The sequence below is a fragment of the Apteryx rowi genome, unplaced genomic scaffold, assembly GCF_003343035.1.
Source record: "Apteryx rowi isolate R43461 unplaced genomic scaffold, aptRow1 scaffold_61, whole genome shotgun sequence".
Lineage (NCBI taxonomy): Eukaryota > Metazoa > Chordata > Aves > Apterygiformes > Apterygidae > Apteryx > Apteryx rowi.
This window is the reverse complement of record NW_020450883.1, coordinates 876,440-903,182: the sequence shown is the minus strand read 5'-3', so window position 1 is coordinate 903,182 and position 26,743 is coordinate 876,440. Positions and strand designations below refer to the sequence as shown.

At 34.7% G+C, this 26,743-nt stretch overlaps 1 protein-coding gene across 18 annotated transcripts in view; it reads right to left on the bottom strand.

Moving 5' to 3' along the window:
* Positions 1-26,743, bottom strand: part of KDM4C (lysine demethylase 4C) — a 266,672-nt gene that overhangs the window by 116,392 nt on the left and 123,537 nt on the right. For 17 of the 18 annotated variants that reach the window (XR_003256329.1, XM_026083604.1, XM_026083605.1 and 14 more), the window contains 3 exons: positions 8,288-8,481; positions 4,318-4,556; positions 1,880-2,241 (listed from right to left, as the gene is read on the bottom strand). Coding sequence is in view for 17 of the 18 variants with exons in the window: in XM_026083604.1 (XP_025939389.1) it covers positions 1,880-2,241; positions 4,318-4,556; positions 8,288-8,481 (795 nt within the window). In the remaining variant the exon portion in view is untranslated. Of the gene's footprint in view, positions 1-1,879; positions 2,242-4,317; positions 4,557-8,287; positions 8,482-11,409; positions 11,462-26,743 lie in introns of those variants that run through there. The other variant, XM_026083625.1, reaches the window with a different exon arrangement.

Genomic DNA, 26,743 nt, shown 5'->3' with positions numbered 1-26,743 from the left:
TTGAGGAAGCACTATCCTGTTGGAAGTAAAAAAGGACCAGGAGTCGAGATGATAAGAAATCAGAGTCCTCGTATACGATTAATATTTTAGATTGGGATACCAGGACATTCTTTTTTTCCTCAAATGCCCTAAGATATATAACATTCATCTTGAAGACAGCCAAACTTCAAGAACTAAAACGAACTCTCCAACCTCTAAAAGTGCCACCTTCCCAACTCCAAACGTCAGTGGTATGGGGGAAAATCACAAAGTAAACCAATTGCTTATCATATAAGGAGTCTCACATACCACACCATTCTGTTCCTCAATATCCTGTGTATAACCTATACACACACACCCTGACAGCTTTGAGGGTTATAAAAAAAAAACCCTACTATAAAATGTGAACTAAATCAAAAACAAGGTACTATCCACAGAAGAAGTTACCAATTAAGTAAAAAGGAAAAGAAGATCTGCCTTTTCAAATGCATCTGTACAACACACTTCTTTACTACAGCAAGAAGGAAAGAGTATGCAGTTATACTGCAAAATATCTGAAAACACTAATATAAATGGCTGAGAAGCACAGAAAGAGATAAATATAACCTCTAAAACATGATGATTACAATGCTGAGATGATGTTCATAGTCCTCTACACTGTTACAGTGCAAGGGTGGCAGTCAGGATTATTAAATCTCGCAACGCTGCAAAAAAATCACTAGTGCGCAGTTCATGTCTGTAGTAGGGTGAGTGTGATTTTACTTTGACCTCTAAAATACATTTACCATAAGTCCAGCAATCTGGCAGAAGATTCTCTGCTCTCTCTAACAAATTGGGATTGAATCAGCCACTCAGAAAGATACTGTGACTACCTGCACAGCTCAATTTTTCATTATGCTTCCTGAAGTCAAACCTGCCCACCCTACATAGCAGAATAACAAGAAAAAAAGTGCAAGGTGTCCTAATGGCACCTAATGTTCTAATAAACACATTATTTAAAAATTAAAACTGATAATAATTTTACTAGAGGGGTCTTTTCCTTTAAATGTTTCCAGCCATCTCCAAAATCAAAAAGAATAGTAAATTTCAGACCACGAAATCATACTACCTGCATTATCCTGCTCTAGCCACTCCCTGAGGATTCACCTACTCTAACAACTCCAATACTATGTATTGGTTTGCTCATTTCAATTTTAACTAAAGCAAGAAAAGAATGTCCAAAAGACTTCTGTAGATGAAGACATACCTTCAAGTGAATACTTGGCTGGGATCAAAGGGAGCTGGCAGAAAAAGCTATGTCAGATGATGTAATGGAATGAAAACAGATTTTGTTTCCATAAAACCTGATGCAGAAATGATCCTCAGCTTTGCTCCATCCACTTCTCACCCTGAGAAGTGCACCAGACCAAAAATAAATTACCATGTACTTCCTCACTGTTATACTGTTGACTGTCCTTAAGACTGGGCCAAAACAGCCATTTTTTGAAAAACTGTTTTGAAACATGGCATCAAATACAGTACTCATGTCTAATAATTTTTATTCATGTTAATAGCAGTAATTAAAGCTGCTAGCCTTCACCATACTGGCAGGCAGAGAAAATGGGAGCAGCTCAACTATAGTCACTGACAGTTCAGATTCACAGGTATAATGTGAGATTACTAGATAGCTAAAATCAGAATGAAAATACCTCAACAAGTAAGCTGCAAAAACATTCTACTTTTGTAGAATGTACTTTTGCTTGAACACTTCAGAACGTATTCAAATTAGCATTTGATTAAGGTTATGTATTTTCTTAAGTGCTTTAATATGGACTGTATCAGGTCTCGTTAGAAACACGTTCATTCACATTATATTAATGTATTCCTGATTTAAAGAAATCATGTAATTTGCTTCACGTACACTGGATGTTTCTGTGCCATCATCTTCATCCTTTTTTACAACAGGTGTTTCTCCATTTTCCAAGCTACTTTCAATGCTTTCTAAGTCACTGACATCATCCTCTGTAGAGATGCTTTCCAGTTTCTCTGCGCTCTCTGCTTCAGAAATATGTCCCTGTGACTTATGGTATGGTATGGCTGACATAGACTGATTCTGAGATTTCAAACTCTCTTCTTTTCTGCATCTATGAGGAGTGGGCAGGGCAGGCACAGAATCTTCAAATGTAAGCGGAGGATGACTGGAATCTGTCTTGTCCTCATCTTCAGTATTTTTTTCTTCTGTTACTGGAACAGGGCTGGAAAATGAGTCTGAACAGACATTTTCTACGGATCAAGAATATTTTTGTTAATAAATATCACTTTATAATACTATATTTAATTTCATAACAATCTGCATTATTCAAATTCAAAGCTTAGTTCTTCATTTAGAAATCATATGGAAGAAAGTAGAAGAAGTACTAGTAGTAGGAAGGCATACACAAACATGTAGAATAGGTTTGATCAAAATAATTTAAATTAAAAAAAAATCTTTTTGAGTTTGGAGTGTGAAATATAGTCTTAATCTTTTTAATTGGTAGTTTTTATTTGAATTACAGGAGTATTTTTATGTCATTTAAAATAATCACTATTAATGTAGCTCGTTTATTTTTACAGCCTACAAGCACTCTGACTAGTTGGAGAAAAAAACAACATAAAAAGTTGTTATATTGAACTTCATACTCTGCATTTATACCTATTATGCCTGTTTGGAAAACTGTAAATAAAGAGAGGTCAATGGTTTACAATTAGGAAAATATATTTAAAATAGGTATCAAGAATATTTTGCAAACAATAGCACTCATCTAAAATTGAAAACTAATTAGTGTATTTTTATACCTCAAAGATGATGAAGAGTGAATTTGTCTGTATTTTACATTATCAGAATTCTTTATCTGCTGGTGTTTCCATAGAATAGAGACAACACTGGGTTGGAAAGGTCCCTCAAAAAACATGTTCCTAAGGAACTCTGCCACACACCACAATGCATTTTAAATATGTCACATCCAAGATTTTAAAAGAAATGATCTCTGAAAAGTCTCTTTTTTTTTTTTTTCTTTACAGTGGTTACTTGAATTAGCTTTTCTGAAAATTTCATTTCTGATTATAAAATTTAGTCATATAAAGCCCATCCAAAACCGAAACAGAATCTGTGGGTATGAAGAATACTGCCTTGACTGAACACCAAGGATGTACTAGCTAGAGGTAATAAAGGATAAGCCATCAGCTCCAGTGTGAGCAAGGGCATTTCTGATCACATCCAAAAGCTCCCTCTCCCTACAAAGATCCAGGGACTACCCTTCAGTGGCACAAAGAAAAAGCACAGCCCTCCACTCTTCTCTGCTTTCTCTTCTCTTGGCAACGAGCACAGAATGGCAACTAAACATTAGTTTCCAAGTGTTCATGAAGTCCCCAAACTTCTATTAAAGTTGGGGAAAGTTGCAAGGAACTAGCACCTTTAAAGAAAAGAGCATTCAACTACACCTGGAATGGCTTTGATTCAAAGAGCACAAACTAATTTGTAAGCAGCAATTTCTAAGCGTCCATATTGGAGTACTACTGCCTTTGCCGTCTTTAATGTTGCTTCAATGCTGGTGTTTATCATCTCTGACTGATATAACCATTAATATTTGCAATCAGAGAAACACTGCCCATATGTGCAAGCATATTTTCAGTACCAACATGAAACCAACAGGACTTTACACAAACTTGATAAGACTGCATTTTGCCTTTCTGAACAGGAAGGTGAACAATATACCTCAACTACAATGAAAATCAAATTTAACACAAGGGATAAACTCCAGAACAGATCAAGTATATTGGTATAAAAAAGGTGTGGGGAGAAAAAAACCTTCTTAGACTTCACAAGCCCTATGTAACCTGCATTATCAGACAATACAAGGGAAACTGAAGAGAACTCTAGAGTTTCAAAAGTGAGCATTTTTGTGCAGAAGCAAAATATAGACTGCTTCTAATATGCAGTTTCCTTAATGTAAATATATGTAGCATATTTCAAACATGTATGTTTTATACTGTTTGTTTCAGTGTCAAGAGAGTCCATACCATTTTCTATAAAAATTCTTCAGTACAAGCTATTGAAGAAATGTAATAAGTATAGTCCTTTTTGCCCCTTTAAAAAACACCTGAATAAAACAGCTAGGGTGATGTTGCTCTCAGCTCAAAATAATAATTTGGTCATTCTCTCATTCCTACAGTACATCAATCTTCTCTGCATAACTTTATAAATAAGTATTTTTAGTATGCTACTTAGAATAATACTATCTTTAACATCCACTGATTTGTGGCATTAGAATATCAACAGCCTATGACTTACACGTGAAACATAATCAGTCCTTATCTCACCTGAGACCTTGACATTATCCAACAAATGTTGATCCAGCTGCATTCCATTATTGTTTTCTTCTTCCCCAGAAGACTCCCCTGTATTTACCAGTCTCACTTTTTCTCCTGGTTTTCCATTGACCTTGAAGTCATCAGTGGCTGCTTCTGTCACTATGATTTCTGCACCAGCTACCATAGCAGATATTTTCTCATCCTCTGGAGTTTTAAGCTTTTTAGATCGAGATCTGGTGTGCTGGAAGCTGTTATAAGAGATATTGCTGTCAGTGCAGAACGTCTGTCTTGGATAAGATAAAACGTTTACCAATATATATGTCCCTTTCACCTGCTTAAAGTGGTAAAAAAATGACAATTTTTCATCTTTTTGTGCTGAGATAGTGTTTACAATTTATTAAATGATAGATTAACAATTGATTGGATTTAACCTTCTAATCTTTTATCACCATCCTGTGGGAAAAGTTATTAAAATGTAAAAGTAAAATAACCTTAAGTAACTATTACTTAAAGAGCAACCAAACTAGATTTTTGATGAACCATTCTTCTGTACCTGAAAGAGACCAACCCTTAAAAAAAAGTAATGAAGACAAAACATGCTCAGTTGCACTAAAATCAGGCGATAGTTCAAAACCCCAAAGCTAATAAAACACTAGTCTGAATAACCTCGTAAAATCAAGTTTGGTTTGATATTTATGAGGATTTTATATGCATTTTAACACTAAGGACAAAAATCTGAATGGAGGAAAATTCTTTATCCCCAAACATTTTAATTAGCTATTATATTAAGCAATCTATCTTGTAATTCTGTTTAAAAATGAAGTTGAAATAAAGTCTTCAGGACAAGTTTTTGCTACCTTTTCAAAAGTAGAAGTGCAATGCTGAAACAAGACAGTTGGTAGCCCCTGCCAAAAACTGGATCATAATTTACATGCTCAGAATAAAAGTAACAGGAGACTAGAGTCTGTTTTCAAATTCTACAGTTTGGTATGGTAGGAGGAGACGATTGTACCTGCTACTTCATCACGCTTCAGGTTCCCAGACAGACACACTAGTGATAAATGCCCACCAATGCCAGGAACACCAGGAATTCACAAAGGGCCTCGCGTCTTAGCCTTTAGATGTCTCCAGAGAAATGTTTTGTTATCCCTTCCACTTTATCCTTCATCCACCAGTGTATATCTTTCAACATCCTCACTATAAAATAGTAATTTCTAGAAAATTTGCTGACATAGGAACCATGCCCATCAATTCACATAACTGCCTATATTATTACTGCTTATATGCAGTCATTATCCGTTATATTATAGCAAAATGTCTCAACTACAAATATCAGTTAAGCTCGCTCTGTCCCCATATTTATGAAGACTCCCACAGCTGATATATCTGATTTTACTCTGTTGGAACTTGTCCTATTTCCATAATCAAAATGATCACATTTTCAATCAACACATTACTGTAGAAGGGAAACTGTATAAACATGTTATTCTCCCTTTGCATCATGCATTGTTATCATAACTGAACGAAAGCCAAATTAAGAATTAAACAGGACAAGAATGTGTCTACTAGTTTAGTTAAGTGCATAAAATCAGTTCATGCGTTCCTACGATAAAACTTTTAGTATAATTATTATAAAGTCTTTGCTTTTAATTAAAACTAGCTACCCAAATAAGTAAGAGCTATATTAAATGAATCACTGCTGGTCCAGCTGTAAACCCAGCTATTTATGTTGTACAGTGCATACAGTGAAACTTAGTGCAGGGCAAAATGGCATTCAAACAACTAAACAAACTACTCTCTCTCTATGTGTGTAGGCTAGTATTATACACATACAGAATTTTCAAGTGGGTAAATCATGCAGCACTTTTGGGGGGGTTGATTTTTTAAACAACACAGATGTTTCAACAAAATTAATAACAGGTTCTTAGAGGGACAACAGAGAAACAGGGAGAAGCAACATGTTTAAGCCATACTTCAAAGAGAATCCAGTACTAAAAAGCCCTTCTTGTGAAAGCTTTGGGAACTAAAGAATGACTCTTGCCAGTCAAGTTTTGTTACTTCAAAAGCAGTAATTTTTTTCTTCAATGCATATGTCTTACATGAAATAATGGGCAACAAAAGAAAGTATAAAAGTTGTAACTGATAAATTCTTATAATCTCTAAAAGCTTCAAAAACATTTTTGAAGTGAGATCCATCCCCAGTAGTAAGTATCTTTCTTTTTGAAAATTCACTTCCCCTCTTTTCAACGTCTTGAAACTGACCCTGCAACCAAGAGCTTTTGCAACATCTGGTAGGATCTGTTCAGAAGTAGTGATGACCAGTTATGGGGCATTAACTCCACTTTGTTACCACCTACCACTTTGCTACCACCTACTCTAGAACAGGACTCCCAATATCATCTTGAGTGTCTGCTGTTTCATTCTGGGGAACTACCTGTATGTTAAGCTGTCTCTCTTAAAGGTATAAAAATAGTACAAGACTAAAAAAAAATGCCATTCCAGAAAGGGTCCAAACTGAACAAGGCAGCAGACTACAATCCACTGAATTTAATTCAGCCAACTGAATGGAATAGGAAACATTACCTAGGACCAAAACACATATATTTGCTCTGGTTGTTGTCACAGTATTAGATAGGTCCAAAATGCCTTTGTTTTGAAGCACAGTATCAGCCCAAGAAGCAGGCTAATCAGGCAAAAGAGGGAACCTCTACCCAGCAGAAGACTGAAAGCTGGGGCTGTAAGGATGGTCCAGACAGCTCACCAGAAACCAAAATTCATTGGTCCAAGTCGGTGTCATGCTACAGCAATGTTACCTGTACTTATCTGGAGACTAACAAACAGGCTTTTGAGCTTCTTGACTGGTTATCTTTCCAGAACTGATGCTATTTAACAATACTTGTTTCTTTTCTCTCCCAGTTCACTTTCCTATCACTTTCCACAAAAAATACATTCACTTACAAAGAGGAAATTCCCAGTTTAAGAGTAAGCTGGCTAATATAACTATATTATAAAGCAATTTGAAGACAAAAAGTTTTCTTTAAAAAATAAGTACTATATTTAACCTAGCAAACTGCACCCTGCATTAACTAGATACCAAAAAAACTGTTCACCTCTACCTAGAACCTAGGGTTAAGCTAGATCCTTGCGTTAAGCTAGATCCTTAATAGATAATGAAAAATGCAATCAATAAAGGTCCCATTAAATAAGAGCAAAAGAGGAAAGCATTAATATTTGGAAAATGCTTATGCAATGAAAAAAAAAAAAAACAGACCATGAAACTGGATACAGTTATGGAAAAACTTTAATAAGTCAAAGCTTTGACAGCTTCAGAGACAAAAACCCTTTTTTCCTCATTACGTTAGGATGTCAGTGTCAACAACTGGGATTAAGGTTTTCCTTACACCAATTTTGATCTGTAATTGACCTGTGGTAGACAAAGAGGTTTTGGCAACTGCACTGTGAGAGTCTGCCAAGTAGGCAGTAATACCTCCTCAGAGCTAGAAGGTAATGAGGGCTAAGGCTATTGCTAGAGACTCCACACAACTGCCACAACTTCATGCCATGTTTTTCCAGTTTAAGAATAACCTTTAGCCCAACTTGCAGGGGACTTCTCTCTTGTCTTTTGGTTGCAGATGTCACTAGAAACAAAGACAACCATCCAGACCTTGAAAATTTAAATGGAATGTATCTTTACAAAAGGAAGATCCTTACTACTGCAATGGAACGTATTTTCATGCTGTCTATATGCATCAACTTCAGCTATGCATGTAGCTTGTAAGTTGAGTAAGTTTTTCACAGTCACTCTGAAAAAGGACTTGCTTGTCCCTGAGTTCATGTTAAGGAAGAAAATAGAAAAATAAACTTTAGATAAAGTAAATGAATTCAAATGGAACATCAGAGAAAGGGGCACAAAAGAAATGAAAATAAAATTGACATCATATTTTAGACAACTAAACGAAAGTTAAAGAAGCACAAATACCACTTGGGCACATCTTTTATTTTCTTTCTTCGCTGCAGCCAGGCCATTACTTCAGGTGTTGATTCAGGAGTTGGTTTTGTATGATCAATGGTGTATAAATCCTTCCCTTGTTTCCACAGCTGGTATCTGTCTGGTTGAAACTTCCTCACAAAGATGTCCATGGATATTGTCACCATGTCTCTCCTGCAGGTGCACTGCAAAAGAAAGTAGACATTTATAAGTGACAAACTGTAGAACAGACTACAGTCTGCAATTTAAAAAAAATAAAAAATAAAAATTCTACATGAGAAAAACACCTCTATCTTTAATTCAGATCTTCCTCATTTCCCCTCCTCTTTGCTTCTTCTAGGGGTAAGGACAGCTCAGGAGAAGATACTGTCTGAACAAATATGACATTCCAGGATTCCATGTATTTATGGACACATCATTGCTTGATTAACTCCCATAGATTAAGAGCAAAAAAAAAAAAACTATACCATTTCTTTTAACTCTATTAGCAGTCCCTGAAAATTTTAAGCACAATATTGTGTTGAAGCCAAAGACTGGATATATTTTAAGTGCATCCCCATTTTCTTTTTAAAAGAACTTGAGTAGCATCCACCTGTCCCAGAGGTCTTTATAGGCTATTATAAGGTTCTAACTTTCAACTCTTCAAAAGAAACATCTGACAATTAGGAAATAAGTACAAGGACCATGTCAGTTTTAGTTTGCTCAGGTTTTCCTACAAAGAGAAAGGAACAAGCAAGAAAAGGTGCTTTAGCATATTATATTTTAAGTCCAGAAGAGAATGTAATGTCAAATGGGGCCTAACTCTCAGAAAAATTATTTTACTGATCAGCTTTCCAAACCTAAGCATACAAATAAAGTATTATTTCATTATTTAAAATCATTACTTCTCAGGAACATTGTTTTCTTGCTTCAGAAGGTAATGCAATTCAGCCTTTGGAAGTATTTTAGTCTGACACATTCATTTTTGGATTAAATGAAGGAAAGATTACTGAATTTACATTATGTTCTATCACATTTTGAACGCAAGAAGGGGCAGCTCTGCATTATGATGGCCTAGGGTCTCCAGGGCTACAAAAGGAAGTAAGGTATGCTACACCCATATCCAATACTAACAGTACAGCTTCATTTCACACATTACAATATTAGATCATAACTGTGTGTTGTCAACAGCACATATTAGAGCACTCTCTCAAGAAAGTCTCTATCACCATCCCAGTTATATACACTGGGAGTGGAAAATCCCTGCGCAACTCACCCTTCAGAGTACAGACAAAGCTGGGATTAGGACCCCAGTTCAAAGATGTGAATAGAGAACTTTAACCCCTCTATCATTGATACCAGAAATACACTTCAGCCTGATTTTTGCTAGAAGGGCAGAATTATTAACACTGCAATAGGCACAATTCAGCAGAATTTGACACAAGATACTGGAAAGTTTAAATTACATTTTTAAAAGAATCTACTTCTAAACTTTTCTATTTTTAAGAATTCACTGATTCAGTTTATAACAAATAAAGCCTACACAAAGAACAATAATTTTCTTATTTTTAAACTACACTTTATTTAATATGCATGTTTAAAACCTGACTTTTGATTAAATCCCACATTCTACTGAAGAGGCTGGCGTAACTCACCCAAATGTCAGCATCAATACATTATAATAAAGCCCATAATAAAGCTGTCTAATGGGAGCAAGAATGTAAAATAAGGGGAAAAAAATCAACATAGAAACTGCAATTTTATTAAAAACATTAATGAAACTGCATTTCATGACAGTTTTCACCAAAAAATACCTGATTAAAATTTTCTCTTTTCAAACAACATCTATATATATATGTATGTACACACACGCACAAACATATTCTGTAAAAGTTTACATTATTCTGAATAGCGCCTCTCATTCAGACAGTAATTGATCAGTAACAATGAAGAGTAACAGAAAAGGAATAGATACACTTCTGGATAGTGGGAAGTTGCACAGAATTTCCACCATAATATCTTTCATTTTTAAAAGCAAAATTTGTAACATAAGTTAAGTGAAACTGAATTTTCTCCTCATTTAGACAGAAAATCTTTTCAAATTCAAGTCATATTGCTATACACTGATGACAAATGGTTATTTAAGTAAACAATTTTGATGATAACTGTCTTTGCAGTTAGACATCACGACTTCCAGCAGTGTGGAAAAGAGCCATTTTTTAAGCCAGCGTTGATGTATCAAAGAAGAAAGTCCATCAAGAAAAATACATTCTATGATGGAACAATAATGTAAGAAAAATCTCATGATAAACTATATCTAAATAAGGCACAGAATTTCCTTCTTCCAGTAATCTGAATTTTTCATGATGGATTTTAATAGTACTACTGTAAGTGACTTAATAAGAGCAATCAGATAATAGTAATACTATTGAATTTTTAAAAAGTTTTTAAACTATTACAAAAACATATACTTCTGCATGAAAGGTAAAGGAGAAACAACACACTCAACACCATTACTGCTCACTCAAAAATACAGAACACTTAAGCTTCTAGTCACTAAAGATTGGAAATATTTGAAAGTAAAGGCTGGAAATATTTGAAAGCATCTTATTACACAATGAAAGAGATACATTCTGAAAACCACTTTACTCATTTTCCCTAAAATGTGCCAAAACAAGTATGTTGCATTGATAAATGACATGGAGGGGGTTTGCTCTTCGTGGTGGTGGTGATGGTTTTTCATGTTCTTTCTTCATTTCCCATTTGACTGACTTGTAGCTGACAGTTACATGGCTTCCTGCTTCTAAGAAAAAGGAGTTACTGAAAGCCTCACTCTCCAAGACAAAACAATGTCATTCTGTTGAAGAAGCCTCTGGGGAGAAACGCAAAGGACCATGTGTCCTTCTACTAAAATACTCAGACAGTATTTTCACAGATCACAATAATTTTAGAAGCATCTCCTCACATTTTTAACAGCAAATGTAAAAACAAAGTTGTCAGATAGTACATTCAAATAATCAGTAAAATCAGAAAAATTAAAAGTCACTTCTTTTGTAAAATGACAGAAAGAATGATAACCCACCCCAACAAACGTACAAACCTAATTTGTCCCAGATCACTGTCTGCCAGCGTTCACACCGTAAGAGTAATCCCCAACATCCAACAGCCCTCTCAGTGGCAGAGTCACTGGAAAAATGACAAAATGAATAAGCCTAGAACATTCTGGTGAAGACTGAAATACATTGAAAAAAAGTGAGAGAATGGTAGGTATTACTGTCCACATAACACCAGCCCTTCTATGGATAAACTATTATTTACTGAGAACATATGCTCTTTACCTATAAAAAGCATGTAAAAAACAGCTGATGTTGGGATAGATAAACATCATAGCTTATGCAGTGGATGGAATTCTTTTCTGTATACAGTAGAATTAGGCTGAAACATGGTCTTCAATTAAAGATCAGTATGACGATCAAAATACTTACAGGAATAGAACTACATTGCAATACTTTGATGTTATCATCATCATCATCATTATTTTTCCTAGCATAAGGATACAGCTTGAAGGGAAATAATTCAAATAACATTTATTAGTAGCTGCAAGGCCTTTATAGTAATGAATTGGAAGAAAAATGTTTCAGTCACTTTAATTAATTGGTGTAACTAAACATGAGATATATTTGTAATAATAGAAAATTGCCTACAAGATATATGTTTGACCAAAAGAATTTTTTCAGACCTATGTTATTTGTGAAGGAAATAAAGAACACATATTTTGTACTAAAATATGAAATTCTTCCCATTTTGGACTCTGATCCTCAAAAATAGTAAGGAATACACCAAGCTTCTAGAACTATGCATGTTAGATACATATTTAGACACCTCTTAAAATAGTGAGAGTTTCTCCCTATCAACTTTCACTGAGGTAAAGGTATGATTAATCTTTTGACCTGCCACATTTTGACCTGCTGACACCTATGCTAGTATCTAAGAACTGTTCTTGAATAACATTTTATATATTAAGAATCAAGAACATATCTTAAGGGTCTGTCTAATACTCTTATCATTAATATCAAACTCTTTCACCAGAAAAAAATCACTGGATTTTTAAATGACCATAAAAAATATTCATTCTGCACACAGTTTCATATCTTACAATGGAAAGCAAATAGGCAGTTTACTATTACTATTAATATTTGACTATTAGGTGGGGAGAAGCATTTCTTAGAGGAAATTTTCTTGTTAGGCAACTTTTTTCTTTGCACTGCCCCTCCTTTATGTAAGTATTTCAGAAAAAAGAGCCACTTAAATCATGATGCAATTGCATGCTGTAGGTAAAATTTTGCTTTTTACACCTATGGGACAGCATGTGCAAGAATAACAGTCGAGAAATCTTCAAAAGTTCTCTTTCGTGTAAATAGAGAATGGATATCTAGAAAACATGTAACAGACAAATTAGCAGAATGAGGAAAGCATAAGACTGGTAATAATCTTTTTATGTTGTATACATCCCCATCCAAAAGGATTCTCTAAAAATGATGTAGTCATTGTTCATTGATGTACCTTCCTAACTGTCTATAATGATTAAAGCTTTCTTCATGGTAGAGAGGCAATGACATATTTACTGGAGAGATGCACATAAAATAATTTAGATACTTCTTTCAACTCAACAGCAACTGCACTTTTTAAAAGATTATTTCACTTACTGTAATCCAGTCTTCCTGCAATACTCTAAAATAATCATGTTTTAAAAATGTAAAGGTGTATTTTGATAAACTTCTTTTTAAAGGTGCTACAACTGGACCTATTTCTTGCAGATTACCTGTAGAACTAGTGCTTGATAGGTACTGCTTTTAGAAGAACAGAATTTAATAAATCATAGCAACAATAACTGTTCTTTGCTACAGAATCAGGCAGTGATATATTTTCACACTGACCTTCTGGCAACTTGTAGGCACTGTTGCAGAAACCTTTGATATCAGTTATCCATCTGTGCAAGCTTCAATAAAGCAAGTGTTCTTTTGGTAAAAGTCAGAGAGAGTACACTCAGTTCCCTGACATAAGCAGTCATACAAAAAAAAGAAGATTGTAAGCAGCACTCTTTAAAGGTTCTTTTTATATATTCCATGATGTTTTAGGTACATACTAGGGCAAAATATTTCCAATAAATTAGTTATTTGTATTCATATATGCATAAGCAAATATTCTGCAATATTTAAAATGTAGTCTAATATTTAAACAGTATATTTCCAAAAATATATTCTTTTCTTGAATCCTATTTCCAATCTATTTTCCATTTACACAAAATGCCACCTACACATCCCACTGCAAAAAGACTGCATTTATATTAAAAAACATAAAAATGTAGACTTGATTCCTTCAATGCCAGATGCCACTTCAAAAAACGGCCATTTTTCCTCTAAAGCATCATTGAAATGCTGATAATAGAAACACTGGGTGATACAGCTGAAAGAAATCCATCTTTTCTTAAATGCCCTGCCTCTCAACCCTTCTTTCCCTTTATCATGTCAGTGGTACCCCTTTAACTATACTATTTTCTAGTTTATATGACCCAAAAATCACTGAATTAAGTAAGAGTAAGTGGTGCAGAAGAGAAAACTGATAAAATTCAAAATGTAATCTAGACATCAGTCTATACATGAATGTCATTAAGGAACTTGCTGGAGACAGGTAAAGATATGGAGAGAAATATCATCTATGGACAGCAAGAGGAGAGAAGAGGCTTTATGTACATGTTGGGTGATTTTACAGCTCTTGAACTCTACGTTTAGGTTCTCATCACAGAAACAGATACACAGGGCAGTGTTCTCACTTTTCAAGTTTTGACACCTATTTGCCAGTAATTTTAAGCAAAAAAGTAGGATTGTTGCAATAGATATTGCCATGTTTGTTACAGTCAGAACTGAATATCACTGCCAACTGAAAAGTAGGAAAACCCATTTTTTAATATTAGAAAATAATTAAAGCAACATTACCATTAACAGAAATTTCAACACAACTGGAAAACAAGGAATATTAGACTATGCAAAAGAAACACATTTCTGTTTTGAGTCCTTCATCTGTTGTTTGTGTCTTTCTAGACATGCTGTGTCTTGTAACAGTTTTGGAAGAAACTTGGTTTCTGAAAGCCTATGAAAAAATGGCTCAACCAGTTTGAGTACAACTAAAATGAGAAAAAGACGTTTGCATAAGACAATTGTTTAAAGTTCTCTACTGTTTTTTTAATGTAACTTGAAAGTAGTTCCTTGAGTTTCCACAACTGCACTATCCCTGTGTTTCCAGTCACTCTAAAACTCTTCACTGGTAACTTTTCTGACACTGCTCTTACCCCGGGGAAGATGTAATCATTGGCTATTAACTTTTCTCTCTCCACCTTGATTTCTCTCCATATATCTACCCCAAATTCTTCTCTTCTTTTGCACAGATTCACTTCTCCTTTCATCCCTGATACCTGTTCACAAACACCCTTTGCCTAGAGTCTTTATCTCTCTGCTGAGTGTCAAATGCACTCACTCTGTCCTTCATCTCCTTCTCTACCCACCCTTCTTTGCTGAGTACATCTGGATTGTATTTCCATTGGATTTGCATTTTTGTTCCTTAGCTTAAATTATCTTGTAGTGCCTGCCTTTTAAATCAGAAGGATTCTGGCCCTGTGAAGTTAGAATTTAGTGTAAATAAATTAATTTCCATTTGTAATAGAGAAACAGAATAGAATTAACCAATTTTAAAATGTCTCCTGAAGCGAGACAACAAACACTCTGTGTATTAGTAATATACATATTGCATTATGAACAATAAATAGCATTTGTGGGTTACCTAACGCAGGCCCATTACTATCTGATTCCTCATCCTGATTATCTGAGTTCCAGAGACATTGTCATGGATATACTTGCAGAATAATATACTACTTTTAAGCATAAAAAAGGAATTCACAAATGACCCAAGTACAGAAATTCTAAACAAACGGATTATCTCCTTAGCTTAGCAGTTCTGTCAGAGCAATAGTCATTAATATACTGTATGTAAGAGGACAGTAAAACAGGAAATACAGTAACAGGAAATGCTCCTTTTCTATTCCGGATAGACTCGAAAAGATTGGTACCTTGGGTTAAAATTTGAAAATTATATTTCTATTACCACCTGTGAAAAGCCTCAGATTAGAACTCCACATGTTGCAGATTTGAGGGGGTTCTGGGAAGCAGGACACAGACATACACACTTGGTATAAGATTATAGGCTGAAAAATAAGAAGTTTTTCCTGTAATTTTGGGCTGTTTTTTTTTCTGTTGGCTAATAAAAATTGTTACCTTCATTGCACTTCTTAAGACCATTTTCCAGCACAATTAATTTTCTGTATATCACTATTAATGCTACTAATTACTTCAGTAAGTCTAATAAAGGTCAGGTCATTCAGAACTATTTTTTAAATGAAAGCTCTAATTTTCATGTTTAAATTTAATAACAATAAAGATTCACAGCAATACAAGTAGATAAGTATAGCTATGTGCAATTTTTTCACCACATTTTGCACTTTACAAGGTTCCAAATCTGGCTGCTGTGTTTAAAAATTATAGTTGCATTTATACCTGATATGGCTCACAAATGGATCATGTTGAAAACTAGATACAGTTAGACTCATGTAATGTTTTGACACTACTGGGCATTCCAGAATGTTGCTTATGAAGCACAGTATAGAAAACAGGGTAGAGCAAGTTGACCTTTTATCAATAAAATAATACATTACTTTTTAGAAGTGCAGAAAATAAGTTTTTTCTAAACATTTTCAAGATGTTCTAAAATGTCATGATCAAGATACATTCTTCTCAGGTTTCACCTTTTAGTGTCCAGAACATTGTACTATGGGATTTTAGAAACAACAAATTAATGTTATCAGTGGTAAATCACAATACATAGTGACTTCTGCCTGGGGGAAGTAGACAAAAGCAGAAAGAAAAGGTGTGTTCTAGTCTTACACAAAGCATGTAAAGCACCATTATATTCATTAAGTTCCTCTAAGGTATATGATAAATATTTGTCATAGTTTGGCTCAGTTTTTAAAGATTAGAGCCCCAAAATTAATTACTCATGTACATTTTCCATCATCTCTAAGTGGTATGTCAAATAGCAGGCTAAGTGGGTCAGCCATTTTTGCTGTTTGTTATTGCAATAGCCACATGATTCCAATTTTTAAGCGTTTTTCTTAATTGAAAAGAATTAACAGTAGCATAGATTTATTCTAGCCTGTCAATATACTGAATCATTTTTCAGCAAATACAATTCTTAAATCCAGTTTACATTTCCCAAAGACACTTTGTTTGTACTCTTGCTCAGTGCAGTAGAACAATATTTAACAAACCTATATACCTCCCAACAGATAATGAAAAAATCTGCACTCTATACAACTTAATTCCAGGAATTTCAGAATGCTTTGCAAATATTGATTTTTCTTTCTGATAACAGAAAGGAAGAAACCAGACCATAGAAATGCTTCTTTTCTCAAGGTCACAAGACAAGTCACAGTCAGAACTGAGACTAGAATACATTTGATTTTCAGTTCCCTGCTCCAAGAGTAACTTATTTCTGAACTGAACAGAGGAAAACAGAATGATTTTCCCAGAGTTCTTAAAATAACAGTTTTTCATGGTTCTCTTTGACAGCTCCAATTCTATTACAGAGAACCAAAAAAACACAGGGCAGAAAGAAAATAGTGATATGATTCCAACATGTATTTTAAAAGGCAGGGGAAAAAAAAGAAATTTCAAATAATTTGCAGCTATCCATTAATGTAGCTTATCTTTTAACAAAAGATGGAAAGAAAATAGACAATAGGTATAAAATGTTCTACTACTATTTAAATCCTAATTAAGAAATCAGGTATAGCGATAAAAAAGTATCTTCAACCCTCCTAAAAACAAATAGCAATCCTGTCAGAAACAATGCAAACAAAAACCACTCAGTTGGAACACATTTCAGTATCTTCAGTGTAGCCTTGAAGAACTGCATCACCGCAAACATCTACCTTCAAGTCTCTTAAAGTCAGAGGAGCTAATGCTTGACTTAATTATATGTTGAATTATGTCCTCAGTAACTCCTGGTTCATATTTATTTAGGTTTTAATTCACATCTCTCCCTGCCAAATTCATATTCCCCCCCAAAAACCTACCAGCAATGTAAACTTAACCTGAAATCAGAAATGCAGGGTATGGTTCTTCTGGCTCACTACCAGACATTCATTTGTTCTGTTAATTAATTAATTAATTGTTCTGTTAATGACATGCAAACTTCCTCTTTTTCACTTTTTTTGGTGCCTCAGGGCTACTGTAAGTTGAAAAATAACAGAGGTATCTTTCAGTCAGTTAAGGACACAGAAATTATTTGGAATATCCAAACAGGAACAGAATTACTAAATAACATGATATTGTTTGTATATCATTTGTGGCTACAATTACATTTTAATGGGGAAAAATGGAAATTCTATACTTGATGGCATTGTTCAGCTTTCAAATAGAGAAAGCTATGAAAGCTTTCCAGTATTAAAAATTTCGTGAACACAGAATTTTCAAAGGATTTGTTCTAATTATTTGGCTTTTTAAAACATCAACCTTTATCAGTTATGAAAACCTTATTTATTTAACAGTGATATGTAATAAGCAAGGTCACCTGATATATTTGATGCATCTCTTCTGACTAAATCATTCGCTGGCCACTTGAAATTCTCTGAGTAATGTTACCAGAACATGAAGCACCCTACAATTCGATTACAGTTAACCAAAAGAAACTATTTCCAGATGAGAATTACATCTTTTATATTTATTTATAGCATCCCTTAAAACTAAGGTGCTAATTATACTAAAGTACTAAGTAAAATACTAAAATACTATAATTTTCCTCTGTTAACAATAAAAGTTTTGATACTGAATAGTAAAAAGGACATTTCTTAACTTTGTGGGAATTCATACAGCACATGTACTTCTACCCCATTTATCCTCTCCAACTTTGAAGTGATATTGTAAGAAAACAACTTGGCATCCTACATTTGTTTGAAACTTCCCCTTATGCACAAGCATAGTCAGGCCTGCTACCAACATAACCTGTTCAGGAAGTCTTATACCAATATCCTAGCAGAATTTTACATAATGTTTTGGTTTTCCCACTACTTTATTACTTTATATTAAAATGACAAAAATCTTAAAATTAAAAAAAAAAAGGAAAATTCTCATCTTCAAGGCCAAGCAGAACACCACCTTTGGGGAAAAAAACATTTTCTGTCATTGTCCAGTTAACCATGTGGCGGCAAGTAATACTATGTTGTCATTTGACAACAAAGCATTTGAGATTCAGGTTGTCGGGGTTTGCAAAAGTAGGGAAGAAGAGAGACAGAAAATTACAGAAAGGCAGAAACTGCAGAATACACTATGACTTTTCCTCTAATACATAAAAGTTGTGTGGAAAGCCCATCAAAAACTCCCTTGCTCATTTATCAACTCAGACACTGACACAGGCATAATGGTATTGCTATAAACAATCTTGAGGCCTACGAAGGAAGCCCCTCAAGTGTTCCTACCAGAGTACTAAAAAGGCAAATTGAACCTTAAAATAGTAATGGTGCTAAAAGAACGAAATCTACTCCCAACCCAACTGTTATGGTTAGTATATTGGAACATTGGGCTCAACTATTAAAATTACCCAAATATATCACTTGTAAAAATATGAGAGCCAAAAGACTGTAACCAGAGCATTATGTATCTCACCTGTAGCAAAGAGGAAGGAGTAGCTGAACCAAAAGAAAATTCTTCGCATGAAGCATGCATTCAAAAAATGGTGAAACTACCCCTAGACATTTTTTGAAGAAATGGAATATGTTTCTGTTGACGGAGGCTCTCATACAAAAAAACAGATTCACTGATGCGAAGTAAAGCCCCTTCTAGCAAGTACTGGGTTATCAACAAATACATCATTGTCATTAAAGATCCAAGAGAAACATCTGCCAATAGTCATGGAAAATTGAACCCATTACTGGAAAATACGAGTTTCCAGCTAACACATATGACAAACAGAAATACTCAGTGTAAACTGAGCTTGTGATCAATTTAAACTCCTAATTAAAAAAAATAACAGGCCATTCAGAGTAACTGGATCTCCTTTCACTCAAGTGAAAGAAAAGATGAAGGCACAATGATCTTGATAACATAGACCTTTTTGTTAATCTAGCTTAAGGTTTCTAAAAGAATGATAATGACTTGACAGCAGATGATGACCTACATGCTTCTTGCCACAGGTAATTTACTTAACTATTTACCTAAGTGTTTATATTGCCCTAGTGACCATGGTACCTATGCTGGCAACAATGGATAGGGCAAGAACATTCCCTAAAATGCTCTAACAATTCCATTTTAGTGGTAGTCAGGCTTTTCAGGGAACAGTAGAAGCAGAGCACGTTAATTCTACAGCTGTCTAAAATACAAGCATTCATTTTGTTTTTACCTTCACCACTCCACAGGAGAGAATGAGACTTGGAGCAAACTATATAGCACCAAGTCTTACAATAGGTAAGAATGAATAGCAAGCTGGTATATGTAGCTCAGTGCTGGGCACTGAGGCTCACTGTTAGATATGAAATGGAAAAACATTTATGAGTACCAGTATTACTTTCCATGTTTTTGGTTCAACAAATGTCTGGTAGTATCAAAGACTGCACCAATAATTAAAATTATACAGATGTGAAAGACCACTACTTCTGATTTTGAGACTGACTTTGTAACACATTAGTTGAGCAGGAATGTGTTTTGCTCTCCAGTAAATACAAAACACAAAAAAAGTTTGGCATTGCAGAGTATTATTCTCATATACTACTGCACATTTAAAAATACTTCAGAATCAAAAGTCATGGAACTATCTAAAACAAGATATGGCCATGTACATGCATGGTCTTTCTCCCATACTCCTAACACACAAGATCTTCCAGTCATCCGGAGGAGCAAGAGAAGCTGGAAAGCTGATATTACCAGAGACATTCTGTGTGGCTGCAAAATATGAAAGTCTCATTAGTGTCTTTGCTTGATGACTGCATTATAAACCTCTTTATTCCCCTTAAAAAAAATACACCACCACAGCTAGTTGCCTTAGGTGCTTTTGAGGAAGTATGCTCAAAGCAGATTTGTCTTCATTAGGAAGCAGCCAACAATGATTCTTGACATGCCAAGTGTGCTGAGACCATAACCTGCCTTCCCTCTTCACTATGCTTTGATATTTTTAAATCTGCATACAATTAAACATATTTATTAATCAGCAAAGTTATTAAAACACCTTCCTAATGTGGACATGGCAAAAGGCTATGTAAGTAAAAATGGAAAGCTAACATTCTCTAGCTAGGGCTATGTATGCTTCAGCAGGAGGAACTTCTCAAAAATGTTACTAAGGACTGATCATTTATTTAGAGCCAGGAGATTCAAAAGGCACCATGCTATGTTATGACAACTTTGCTCTTACCAAACATTATGCTTATAAAAGTTTTTCCCTTTTCCTTTTTTTTTAATTAAACAGCATGCAATAAAGAAAATGTATCATTTTATCCCTATTCATTTAGGGGGGGGACAGTAGGAGACAAAATGATCATCTAAGACCTATGTGCCTTCTTTCAGTAATTACTTTCTAAACGAATTTTAATTCCTACCAACATTGTTCCCTATTTTTTGACAAAAGATCAGGATTCTACTTGTGAGAGAGTGACAGTATGATGCACTGCTTATTACATCAAATGAGTAGGAGATATTTTCCCCACAACAGTGTCAGGTGATAAAGAACTTCTGCAGTCCTACTGTCCAGTAAACTAGTGAAACTTCTGTAGGCAAAACAAAAATATAGCTAGCTTCTTGTGGATTGGGCCCCAAATTCAGGATAAATAGTTCATTAACAGTGGCCGCTTGATGGTTGCATCATAATCAGGTAATCAGCTTTACCTCTTCATAATCAGCTCATCTAGGATATTAAACACAAATATTTTTAGCCAAGGATTTTGGGCGAGCAGAAAAAATTAAATATTGCATTTCTGATGCTGACACTTCCTTAACGATGTTCGGTTTAATCAAATAGACACAAAACTGCATATGGGGCTGACATTACTGTGATTTATATTTACAAGCCATAAAAGATACTCTTTTACTGATTTTATTCCATTTTGAAATAAATAAATTTATTCCACCTCAAATAAATAAAACTGTTATTGAAATTTAAAGGCTTTAATTTGAGAGAAATCTCTTGTTTACATTAAATGCAAAGGAATATTATGTTACATATTTTTCCCTCAAAAAAGTCTTAACAGCAGTTCTGTATTTGGCAGAAAGACAACAGACCCAAAAAATGGTCCTGTATGGTATGCTGGTTGTTTTTTAATCTGTGAAAATCTATTAATGAGATAGAACATGCCCAAAGAGTGAAAAGCATTTCTAATTCAATTCTGTATTCATTTTCAACAGTCCCATACATTTCCACAAGATGTTCTATCCAGACTTGCAGCTATCCTGAAATCTACCATAAATGAGCTGGTATCAGTTCCTTAGACTGGCAGGGAGAAAAGACCAATCTAAGATAATTCAACTTCATTCCGGCCAGTTGTATTTCTGATTCCAAAAACCACAACTGTATGTTTTATACCATGACAAAAAAATAAAGGTTATTAATTTAGGTGTGTAAAAGGAAATCTCTACAGGCAGTTCTTGTATTTATGTCTTGAAAAGAGCCTTCCTGTTGTGATCTATTAACTGTCAAGAAGAAAATGCACAGAAATGTGTTCTACCTTCACAAAAAAAAAAAATGTGAAGAGCAATAGCTGTCCATTAAGAAATGCAAAAGCCATTTTCCTTGGCTGTTTGACACAGTAAATTGAAGTGGGGAAACTAACTTTAGAAATACAGAACAAAAGGCAAAATACACTTCATATTGCCCTCAAAGAATCATCATTCTCATTTGATCTTGGAGAAAGCTGTAATTACATGTTTGTGTTAACATGATTACCCCTGAAAGCTAAAATACCAAATTACATATCTTTTTGACTTATTTGCCGGACCAACAGGAGAAGAAAATAAACTATGCAGAGAATAGAAGCTCAATATAAACAACTTCATTAAAAGATGGAACTGACCAAATAATTCTTATTTTTCTAATATTTTTTTCTGATTCCCTGATAAACATATGTAAGTGTTTAAAGTCCAAATTCTAGAAAATAGGACTTAAAAGTTTTGTGTTCAGCATAGGTCTCTGAATACTTAATAAGGTTATTTTTTATTTATATTACATGTGATAAGACCAAATTAGATCATTAAATTTTAAACATTCCATGGAGGAATGATAATGCCTTTCTGATGATGTCAGAATAGTTAGAATAAAACTTTTGTGTTCACTTTTCCAGTGTGATCAGCATCTTATTTTATTGTGCAGATGTCACTCTACCAAATTATTATCAAATTGTTCCATCTTTAAGTAGATAATTCTATGCCATATGTTTGTGTAGGAATTAAGTTTTTTGCACTGAAACATACCATATTGCTCTCTCTCACTAAAATACAGTTAAAGAATTAATGCTTAACAGACACATGCAGTGAACATTAAACGACCTGCCTCAGGGGAGGACATGACACAGAAAGGGAAAGGCTGCTTGATGTTCTTTTCAACTATAACCAATCCTACTGAAAAAGAACTAGTAGCTTAATCTCAAGACTTGCACAATCAAAAAATCACAATAGGGAAGACAAGGGAACTCTGAAATACATTCTATGATAAGTTACCTTTAAGCCTGATCTAACTTCTGAGAAGATGAAAAGTTTTTTCAGCTTCTATTGACTTCAGCAGAAGCCGAGGATGCAACATGCCTTGTGGAATCAGATGCTTGATGAATATATGTGGCTTAAGGGGAAAATAAAACTGGCTTCAAGGGAGAAATGGAAGAAAACCTCAGTGAAAAGAAATTATAAATAAAGATTGAAACCTGGGCCAGTAGCATTGCTTTTTTATCTGAATTCATCACAAACACATGTGAAATTTGTGTACTGTAGGAAAAAATAGAAGAACTTTCTAAGATGAGATGCAAGTCTTCTTAAAATCATTTTTCTGTGAAATGTGTACTTATGAAATACCACCTTTTCTACCACTCTATACTCTGAAAAGGCAAAGCAATCATTTACAATTTCTTCACTATTACATGTGAAAGAACACAGAAGAAAATGCAACGGATTTATTCTAAGCTTTGTCTTGCCTTTTTTTAGCATAACATTTTTAATGAGGATGTCAAGTGCAGTAAACTGAAGTGCTAAAAAGCTCTACCAAGTTTTCCTTGGGCACAGTATCAAGCAGACAGAAACGAATCACTGAACAATAGGCCTACAATTACTACAGGAAATTCCACAACCAGTATCTTCTGTTAGGTACCTACCAAATGAGGGCAGGGCCATAAGGATTATTTCTTTTAATGTTTATTTCTTGCAGGCTGATTATATGGGGAAAAAAAGAGAAGAAAAGAAAAAATAAATGATGCAATATATTATAAGAACTAAAAGCCATCTCTTTAAATATGCACCAGTTCTTTCCCCATTTTTTAAGGACAGCTTTTAGACAGGCTGAGATTTTACTACTGGGGATCCAAACATAAAATAGATTGTTCCAGTCCCCACTACTCTGGGAATCATGAGTAGGAATATTCCAGCTTAAAGGAAGCAGAATTTCAGGTGATTCTAATGACAGAAAAGTAGCAGAACCAAGATGGTGATTTCTGTGGCACAAGAAGCTAAACGGTCAATTTTTTGCCCTTTCTTGTTCTGCTACTCTGCAAGTCAGCATTCATGTGCGTCTGGAAAAAAAAGTCTAATTCATTCTTGCTATATGCTTTTGCAGTTGTTAATGAAATCACACCTACACCACTTCTTTCCCTGCTTGGACAACCAGGTTGCCAGCTCTAATACTAAGAACAGAACAAGTATTCAGCTATGTTTTTCCCAAGCTATTCCTATGTAAGCCTAATCTTGAATTTCACTTCCACTATGCAGAAACATCTCTTTCTGATATCAGTCTAAACAGAATCATAGATTGCCTATTTGAATGGTTCATATTTGTGTCCAGGTGAACACTTTCATATTTGCAAGGACAAGGTTTCAAAACCCACCAGGTCTGCAATGGGACCAAAGGACTTAGTGGGACTGCACCCACAGCTTGAGTGCAGTGTGTATTTTTGTGCCCACCCAAACGATACAGGAATTATGCCTGCAGGGGGGAAAAAAAAAAAAAAAAAACAGAAAGATAAAATGTTATAGCTTGCTTTTCAATCCAGCTTCCATGTCTGTGCTATTTATTGGACCCTGTTCCAGTCAACAAGGTTTTCTAGTATGCTTTCATATGAAAGTTCTCCCTTTTCAACATCTTTTTGAATTAACTTTTCAACATCTTTTTGAATTAACTTTTCTTGATCATATACGATAGGAACTGTACAGGTTTTCAGATTAGTTTTACTATGGGTCTCTACAATGGCATTAATACTCTTTAATTCTAGTTTTAAGAAAAAACACTAGTATCTAGAATTGCATTTCCTTTATTCAGTACATCCTATAGGTGTCTCACAGATATCCTGTAATCAACTAAGCACACCCAACGTCCTTGTACTACTTCATCATTTCTAAATGACGAGTTCCCAGCTGCCAGCAGCAGTTCCTGTTGTTTTTCCCCCAGAGGGCCTTTTTTTTAAACAACTAAGCAAACAAATGAAATTGAAGTATTTGACACTGTGGTAGCTGGCATATGTTCACCAGAAGCTATGTCAAAGCTCTCTCATATTTCTGCAACAGTTCCACTTAGGACTAAGAAATGTTTTTCTTCCCATTTAAGAAGATACATTTCCAGGCACTAAGGGTGTGATCAGTTTGCACAGTTGTGAGATGTCAATTTACTTAAGGAGTCTCTCTCTCTCTCAGTCCCTTTCGCTCTAAAGTAAGCAGCTATCGTTTCAGGATTTTAACCACAATGGTGATTAAGGTCTTCATGAAGTACAACATGCCCAAAAAAATACCCACGAGGCAGCTCCTCTGTCACTACTCCAGACCCTCTTAGGGCCAGCTTTGACTCGAAGCTTAAATACTGTGTGCTCAAGGTTTCCCATCCTTCCAGCTGACTCTGTCTGGATTCCTGGTACTCAAACATTTTTATTTGCACAAATAACATTCCTAGCATTTCCAGAAAACACAAGTTTCTCCAAACCCGGAAAACTGTGAACTATTTTGCATTTGGATAAAATGAGAAATAGAGACAGCAGATTTGTAATAATTACAGGCTAGGTGAAGATGTCTCCAAGTCTTCTACTTCAAATAACAGGACTCCTTCTCTGATGTGTCCTGAAAGCTCATCATAATTAGTAGTGAATGCAGTAATGAGTATGCTACACAATAGTGAGTACAGCATGTCTGCAAGTCCTTGTTTCAGAATCCGTGACCAATAATGAATACAGGCATTTTACAGCTTTTTTAAAACAAGCTTTTAATCTTAAAGGAACAACAGCTAACTCTGAAAGAAAAAGACTTTTTCAACAATGAAATATTCAATATGGATATCTGCTTTTCACAAGTTTACAAAGCCCCAACTGCCTCAGATCATGCCTATAGTGTCAATCTCTCCATCTGCCTGTTTTTCTGTAAATAACTGTCAAACACTTTCCGGAGAACAATGCTTTTCAAACTATTTCAACTGTTTGAATTAACCTCTTCCAAACCACAGCAAAAAAATACATCATCATGAGCTAGGCCTGGAAGAAATGCGTTCACAATTAAAAATATGTATTGTTTCTTACCCTAACAACCAGGAGATCTAGTTATTTAATCATTAGGATAACCTAACAGTAGCTTCTTTAACAGACTTGCTGTTGAACTATAATATTTGTGCACACAGTACCTTTCCAACACACTCACACAGCAGCCTTTTCCTTGTTCCAAGACCAGCTTTTCATAGACTGATACAGAGCTGAATTGCATCTTTTAACAGGCCAAAATTCTAACTGATTAAACTTAGCAGAACAGAAAACAAAGCCACATCTGTTTCCAAACCATATACTTCAGCCAAAAGACCTTCTTTTCTCCTCATGCAAAAAGCACAGTGAGGCACAGTATATGTAGCACTATACTTTACTAGGTAATACACATTAAGAAAGTTACCAGTTACAGGTTACTGGAAGACATTAATATTTACCCACTTTCCAAGTCTGGAGTTTTATAATATTTTTGAATACACTCTTCAACAACTACACTTAGTTTCTGTAATTTTAATATAAAATAGTAACTCCTCCACAGATCAATGAATTAATAGTCTCCAAAGAACAAATTCAACAAGCTCTTTCCCAGTGTAAACTGCTTTTTTGCAGGAAGACTTTCATTTTCCTCCATGATTATGAAATCTAGTTATGATTTAAAAAAAAAA